General features: G+C 53.5%; 1 protein-coding gene across 1 annotated transcript; it reads right to left on the bottom strand.

The window, feature by feature from the left end:
- Positions 1 to 424: 424 nt before the first annotated feature.
- On the bottom strand, positions 425 to 7,454 carry ANKRD39 (ankyrin repeat domain 39). The gene is made up of 4 exons (XM_061155987.1): positions 7,334 to 7,454; positions 6,174 to 6,277; positions 5,205 to 5,408; positions 425 to 1,353 (listed from the first exon to the last, which is right to left on the bottom strand). Exons 1-4 carry the CDS (start codon positions 7,431 to 7,433, stop codon positions 1,210 to 1,212), a joined length of 552 nt encoding a protein of 183 aa, XP_061011970.1. The 5' UTR covers positions 7,434 to 7,454; the 3' UTR covers positions 425 to 1,209.
- Positions 7,455 to 8,442: the final 988 nt, after the last annotated feature.

Raw genomic sequence — 8,442 nt, 5'->3', positions numbered from 1 at the left:
CATTCCTGGGCTGGACCCTCATCTCTGCTCATGTGGCTCCAAGGCCGGAGTCTTACTTGTCCCCCTGTTGGGAGCACTGGCGTTAGCTCTACTTTTTTTCTTCTTTCTTTAACATTTCACCCCATGCTCCAGTGCACATCTTTGTAAATGCATCTGTAAATAAACATCTTTGGGGACTTGCGGTTAAAACTCGGTGCTTCCAATGCAGGGTACACAGGTTCCATCCCGGGTCAGGGAACTAAGATCACACACACACACGCACGATAACTTTGTATCCATGGATATTTCTCTAGGGAGCTACAGAGAAATTAGAAGTATTGGTCTTGCTCACTTAAATTTTAGTAGATATTGCCAAACTGCCATCCACTGTACCAATTTTCATAAACAGGTAACAACACACACAGATAAGACAAGAGACAGCATGAAAAAGATACATATAGATATATACACAAAACAAAGGATCAATATCCAAAGTACATAAACGACTCCTCTGAAAAAAGAAAAAAAATTTAAAAATTAAAAACTTTAAATTTGAACAAGGTCACAGAAGACAGGCATTCAACCTCACTAGTAATATCAGCAGTGAATGCAACATAAAACAAAGCAATAGCACCTTGTCTCTCGGGCAGTTAACATGAATGAAATTATGGTATAGATGCAGGTGTGGGTCAGGTTTTGGGGAGGTGGGAGCTCAAATGCTGTCTGCACGGCTCTGGGCACCCCGCCAGTGCTCCTCAGATCTTCACTTGTCTCATCCGCACACGGACCCCACCACAGTCACTCCTCTCGAGAGATGGGGACGCGGGACACAGGGGGGACAGTGACTTGTGCCAAGGTCACCTGGCTAGAAAGCAGCTTTTCATGTGTCACGTATTCCAAAGCTGCTTCTCATGCTTACGGAGTTTTATATTTTCAGATTTGGGTCTTAACTCCAAATTTATTTTTGTGCAGGGGATGAGGTGAGGCTATGACTTTATTTTTTCTAAACGGATAGATGTTCCCACATGAGCTAATTTAGAATACAATCATCTGTCCAGGCGGCCACCCTGGCGCCCCGCAATCTGAGTCCCCTCGCTTTGCCGGGCCAGAACGAGGCTCTGCCGGGCTCCTCTGGCCTCAGGCGCTCACCCTGCGGCTGGGGTGCTGTCCAGATGGGGGCTGGGAGAGCCAGTCTGAGTCCTCGGGCGCTGTCTGAGACGGGGCGGCGACTCAGCTGGCCAGAAGGTCCCGCAGGTCACTGTTGCCAGGCAGCAGGTCGCAGGCGAGCCGGGCCTTCCGGTCCCGAACAGCCTTCAGGGCTGGGCTGTGCTGCAGCAGGAGGGAGCAGATGTCCAGGTGACCCTTCTCGGCGGCCTGCGGGGAGAGGAGCCGATCAGAAGCTGAACCCCGCTGCGCCCCACTTTCTTGCTCTACGTCTGGGGCTCTTCAGGTCCTAAAGCAGGTCTTGCCGGCTGGCTGAGCAGGTTTCCCTTGACTCCTGCCAGTGACGCGTATGCAGGGTGGTGGGGCACCCTGGTGCCGCTCGGGCAGTCAGCTGGAGCTCTCCCTCCCGTGCCCTTTGCTCAGGGGCCATGCTTCTTTGCTCAAGCCTGCACATTAAGGACAAGGACAGAGGACATCCCTGGCCATCCAGTGGTTAAGACTCTGCACTGACACTGCAGAGGGTGCAGGTTCAATCCCTGGTCCAGAAAAATTCCACATGCCCCAGGGATCTGGTAAGGACCTAAGATCGTGCATGCCACCAGGTGCGGCCAAAAAGGAAAAAAAAAAAAGAACAAGTGCAGGGACTTCTTCAGTGGTCCAGGGGACACAGGCTTAACCCCTGGTCCACGGAGATCCACATGCCACAGAGCAACTGAGCCCACGTACCCAGAGCCACGCTCCGCAACGAGAACCCCGTGCACAACTAGAGTAGCCTCCACTCGCTACAACTAGAGAAAGCCCGCACACAGCCACAAAGACCCAGGACGCCCAAAGAACAATAAAATTTAAAAAAAGAACAAGTAGAGAGCCTTGGACTTCTGAGCATCTATACGAACACACGTATCGTCTACAGGGGCGCCACGGGCACACGACGTGTCAGACAGGGCCCTCGTCCTGGGGGCTTTCAGACGAGCAGAGAGAACTAGGTCTACTACCCAGGCTTCTCCTCTTCCCTCTGAGACAAACCATTCAGATGTCAATTCTAATCCACATCCTCCAAAAAAGAACAGAGGTTAGGTGACTTACACAGATTATCTTGTTCAATGTTTCCAATAACCATCAGAAGTAAGAAATCCCATTGTTTCTATTTTATAGATGAAGAAACTGAGGCTTATAAAAATTGAGTAACTTGTCCCAGGTCACAGAGCTAGTGTAGCAGCCTGGGGAGTTCTAAGTCAGGTCTGTCTGACCCCAAAGTTCGGGCTCTCAACAGCTGTATCACTATTCCCCACTTCTTCCAACAGACAAGGGCTCCTGAAGGATATCAAATATTAGTACCCAACACCATCTCAAATATGAATCTAAATCTTTACTAGGCATAAATATCTTGATGGGAACAGACCCAGGGTTCTGAATATTACTGCTTCCATTCAGGCAGGTGAGTTATGAGCAGTTGTGAGACGAATTCCAAATAATTTTTAGCAAAAAAAACACAAGGCACCAACGTTTGCAGAAGGGAAGGAGGGAGGGAGGCAGGCAGGCTGGAAGGAAGGGCTGGATGATTCATATTCCTCACACATACTCGTTCTTTGAATTTCTTGAGAATGCTGCAAGCCGTGGGTGAAAGCAGCTGGGTCTATCCCCGGCAGTGTCCTGCCTGTCAACACTCATCACAGGAGCTGTGGTGGTGAAACACTCAAGCAACATCGGTTCAGACCACTGGGAAATGAGCAATCTGCCTCGCCAACCGGCAAGGGTCTCCACACAAAAGGGCCCCCAGCTGCTCTCTTGGCATCTGAGCCTGGTGCTGGGGCTGCAGGAGGAAACGAGGCTGACTCCAGCTGCCCCAGTGAGAGAGGCAGAGATCACGAAGAGGGGCTCCAAGAGGGAAGAGAGGCAGGAGGAGCCAGGTGCAAGGTGCTCTGGGCATCCGGGTGGGGAAGCTGCCGTCCGTGAGCAAGAGGAAGGCTCTCTGAGCGTGTGATATGGAAGCTGAGGTCCAGAAAGAGGAACAGACACAAGCCAGAGAGCAAAGGGATGGAGAGGCCTCCGGACAGCAGGAGCTGCTGCCTGTGGTCTGCAAGGGATACAGAAGTGGGTTCAAGAGACGGGAGACGGGGGCTTCCCTGGTGGCTCAATGGTTAAGAATCTGTTGCCAACACAGGTGACATGGGTTCATCTGGGAAGATCCCAGACGCTGAGGAGCAACTACGCCTGTGGACCACAATGACTGGACCTGTGGTCTGGAGCTGGGAGCTGCAACCACTGAGGCCTACATCTCTGCGGCCTGTCTTCCAGTACTAGAGAAGCCACTGCAATGAGAAGCCCGCTCACTACAATGAAGACTAGCTCCTGCTTGCTGCAACTAGAGAAAAGGCCACACGGCCCAGCCAAAAAAAAACGAAATAAAATTACTTGAAGAAGAAAGAAAGAAACTTCATGAAGACAACTGGCAGGACCTGAGCGTAACAGGCAAGGGGCCAGGAGGGAGCTCATGACAAGCTGACAGTAGGCAGGGGCCAACCCCAGGAGGCCTGTTAACCAGCTTAAGGACTTCATAGAAGCAAGCCTTCAGAGGACTCTAAGACATGGTGTGGTCCGAACTGCGCTTTAAACCATTGCTCTGGGAGAAGATCAAGTGGGCTAAGAGAGGACCAGATTATACACACAGGCCTTACGGATGCATCAACTGCCTTTCAAAGATAAACAAGAAATCGGCAAAAGGGGATGCCCTAACACATGACTGACCAGAGACATATCAATACATTTTCAGACAGTGATACAATTAACATCACTGTGCACTGTTGGAGTTTAGAACTGATCAGGGTTCATTATATAACATCATCGTCATCATCATTCACACTGTGCTCTGTTAGGTTCCTGTCCCAATGCTGTATATATCATAAACATAAAATTTTCAAAAACGATGCATCGAGAAATTTTGAGTGAAGAGTTTTTTGGTGAATTTTATGAAGATACTTTCTCCAGTCCTCCAAGCGACACCTATGCTAGTGTCTAAGAAGATGCCAGTTCTCCAGAATAAAGTTCTGATTCAGATGGTATGAATATTAGAGCAACAAAAAGAGAGAATGCTCCTTTGCTTCCAGCAGAGTGTACTGAAGACAACATTTCCCCAAAATTAGAAGACTTAACAGGTGCGTCCAGTGTAACTACTGAATGTAATAACCCACAATGCGTGTGCTCTTTGTGACCCCTCCTCTGTCCATGGGCTTTCCCAGGCAAGAATACTGGCGTGGGTTGTCATTTTCTCCTCCAGGGGAATCTTCCTGACCCAGGATTAAACCCACATCTCTTGCCTTGGCAGACGAATTCTTCACCACTGTGCCACCTGGGAAGCCCAATAACTTGCAAAGTGTTGGTGAAATAACAGAATTAATTTTGAGCCAAAAGAAAAATCGCCAGCCGCAGGTGTTAATTTCTGTAGAAATCCCCCAGTCAATAAAGTGACCCAGAAGACTGAGCTACCGGGAAGGGGGGCAGGGAGCGAAATTTGTGTCCAGAGCAGGTATTCTGTACGCCTCAAGCTGTTCACTGTGGGTACGTGTTTCTAGGCAGAAAACTTCTAATTAAATGATCACTCCGGTCAGTGTGTAAAGCAGACTAGAGGGGCAGGCAAGGGGAGGTTCAAGTTTCAGAAAACTACGTGACGCACCACTGAGGATGCATCACTAAGAAAGAAAATGACACCTTATGTTTCGTACTCATTTACGTGCACAGGAAACTCGCTGGAAAATTACATGTTAATCCTCAAGTGATGATGGGTGAGCAGTGAGATTACAAATGATCCCGATTCTCTACTTTATGCTCTTCTGTTATCCCCATGTTTTCTACCATGAACATGTTATACCTTTTTTATTTTTGGCTATGCCATGTGGCCTGTGAGGTCTTAGTTCTCTGACCAGGGATGGAACCTGGGCCCCAGCAGTGAGCATGCCACGTCCTAAACACTGGACAGCCAGAGAATTCCCGTGTTCTAGCTTTTATAATGATAAGAGACAAGAAGTTCTTGCAGCCTGTGAAACTCCTGAGAGGGGACGCACCTTGTGCAGACTGGTCATGCCGTCGGCGTCCACCAGCCTGGGGTTGGAGCCGTGCGAGAGCAGGAGCCGGGCAATGTCCGTGTGCCCGCAGTAGCTGGCGCGGTGCAGGGCGGTGGCTCCCCCGTGCGTCTGGGCATCACACTTGGCCCCACTCTCCAGTAGGAACTGGCACACGGCGTAGTGCCCATTGCGGCTGGCATAGTGCTGCAGCGAACAGAGCCGGGGTCAGGAGACGGAACCCTGGGTTAGGGGTGCAGCGGCGGCCGGAGCCCCCTCTGGCAGCCGGGTGAGCAGGGCAAGCCTGCATGCCTAGCTTCCGCTTCAGCCACTGACAGTGGGAATAATAACCATTCCATTAAAAAAACATATTTATTTATTTTGGGGTTGTCAGGCCTTAGTCGTGGCACACGGGATCTTTCCTGGCGCCATTCGGACTCAGCAGTCCCCAGGAATGTGGGATCTTGGTTCCCCAACCAGGGATAGAACCCGTGCTCCTGCATGGGAAGGTGAAATCTTAACCACTGGACTGCCAGGGAAGTTTCAATAATTACCAATCCTACCTCACAGTATCGTTATTAAAGTGAAAAGTCAAAGTGTTAGTCACTCAGTTGTGTCCAACTCTTTGCGATCCTATGGACTGTAACCCAAGAGGCTCCTCTATCCATGGGATTTTCCAGGCAAGAATACTAGAGTGGGTTGCCATTCCCTTCTCCAAGGGATCTTCCCGACCCAGGGATGGAACACAGGTCTCTCACGTCTCCTGCATTGGCAGGTGGATTCTTTACCATTACGAAAATGATATTAAACAATCAGTGAAAAACACCTCAGCTAATTAAAAAAACCCAGGTTCATAAGATGCTTAAACAGAAACCCTGCTGGGAGAGAAGAAAGAGTGGGAGAAGGGAAAAGGCAAACATCATCCCCGCCCAGAGAGCAGGAACCCAGAGCTGAGGCCCCTCCCCAACTCACTAGAGCCGTGTAGCCTGCGGAGTCAGGCTGGCTGGGGTCCGCCGCCTTTTGGATTAAATATTTCACTCGGCCCAGGTCTCCGTTCAGGGCTGCCGACCAGATTCCTGCGGAGGCACAACCCAAGCACTGAATAATGTTCACGGACTGGGGGCTTCTAGCACTTCCCTTACCTCTCGACCTGTCTTCTTTCTCATCTACCAAATGGGAATTCATCTGCTCAACAAATGTGAGCTGAGCACCTCCTCTGAGCTGCGCACTGTGAGGGGTGCTGGAGACATCGCTGTGAGCCAGACAGACCAGGGGCTTGTCCACCCAGGACAGGAGACTGGCCAGACACAACCTCCCTTCTTCCCCACTTCAAACACACCAGTGCTGGATAGAGTGCTATTTAAGATGCTTGAACACACAGTCACAACCAAACACTGTCAGGCGCCAGCCTGAAGAGAAAACCACAGCCAAAGTGGTGAGCAGGCATCCAGTCTGTGGAACCCTCAGAGTCCTCGGAGCCCTAGACGCAGCTCAGGGACTCTGGCTGGAAGGCCTGAGCAGAGTCGGGGGCAAAGGCGGCAGGCCGTGTGGGTGGTGGGGAACCAGACAGAGCAAGGCTCTGTGCACACAACCGGGGGCACCATGGATGGTCTGGGGCAAAGGAGTTACCCCGCTTGACGCACACCTAAGGATGACATCGCGCTCCTGGAGGCCATCTGCCTTATCTCATGCCTGCAGTGCCCGACAACACAGCCCGGAGCAGCGCAGCCCCCTGGTCTGAAGCTCCATACCCTCGGGCTGGGTGCAGTGTCCTGGAAGCAGACTCTGCCGCCCGGCCCCTCTCAGACCCCGGAGCAGGCCTGGGTGTCCCGGGGTCGCACCAGGTGGGGAGTCGGATCCCGCCGCACCACTGGGGAAAGTTACCGAAGCCATTGCTTGTTTCCCGACCTGCAGACGAGCCAGCGTTGCTATTGCCAAGCTCGCGCCAGGGCCCCGGCGGGCTCTCATTACGCGGGAGCTGCGAGCCCACAGCCGGCCCGCGCTCAGACCAGGCCCGCTCCCACCCCCCACCCGCTGCCCTCTAGGGATCCCGGTTCACGGCCACCTCCTTGGCCCCGGGGGCCTGCGGACGCCGGAAGGCGCCGGGCCGGCAGAGCCACACGCCCCCTCACCCCTCTCGAAGTCCATCTCGTCTAGCGTCTGCTGCACGCCGGGCGCCGCGCTGGGGTGGGAGCAGCAGGGCCCATCCGCGCAGGGCCGCGGCGCCGCCATGTCGCTCTCCGCGCCCGCCCACCGGCTGCCGGGCGCGGGCACCGCCACGGGCCGGCATGGGCGCGGCCTCGGCGTACCCGCCCGGTCTGACCATTCGGCGTCCGCACGAACCACGGGCCCGACCAATCAAGCGTCCGAGTCTGGGCCCGGGAGCCAATCGCGACGGCAGGGCGGGACCTGGGGCGCTGCACCGCGCCGGCCCGAAGCGGCCACGAGAGGGCGTCCCAGGCTAAGCGGAGGCCCGGGCGCGCCCGCTGAGACCCAGGACCGACTCTTGGGGAGGGTAGCCATGGATGTGACCCCCTCCAGTTTCTCCTCGTCCCACCGGGATCCCCAGGGTCGGGGGTCACCAGGCGGGCCCCAAGGCCCTTCCCCACCTCTTTCGCCCACCATCTCGGGCTCAGGTTGACGGGTCCCCACGGCCGCGCGGTGACCAGTTGAAAGGCCAAGACCCCCTCCTTCCTCTCGTCCCTGCTGCCCACTTCTTGAAATGCCGTGGGAGGCAGGTGGCTACAACTTGTATTGGCTCCTGAAAGCAAGTAGGCCCGGGGTAGGGGCTGGGGGGGGCGGGGGGCAGGGAAAAGAAATTGGAACCGTATCCCCCCAGTGGGCACCTAATTTACTGAATCAACTTCCTTCGGCTGTGGGTTACTGACCATGCAGGAAGCTAGTTGCTCAAATCAGCAGATGCCAGGCCTCTATTACAACAGGGCACTGGCAGCAGGTTGTTCCAGCCACAGCAGGCCCCCCAGACTGGTCAAGGGTACAGAGGACTCTTCATTTCCACTGCCTGTGTGTGGGCGTGAATTATAGAAGCCAGGCTAGGTCCTGGTTTTCTTAAGAATATCTTGGCCCTGCACCGGCTCCTTCCTATATAGCAAAGGGGCTCGGTGCCTACTGGAGGCAGTGAAGTTCCCATGTTGCATGGTTATCTGAAGCATTCAAGACTAACATTCCTGGAGGATAAAGGCGCAAAGTAATCATTCTTCCCCTAAACTGGTGGGGAGCC

This window comes from Dama dama, chromosome 11 (assembly GCF_033118175.1).
Source record: "Dama dama isolate Ldn47 chromosome 11, ASM3311817v1, whole genome shotgun sequence".
NCBI lineage: Eukaryota > Metazoa > Chordata > Mammalia > Artiodactyla > Cervidae > Dama > Dama dama.
This window is presented reverse-complemented; position numbering and strand designations above follow the sequence as displayed.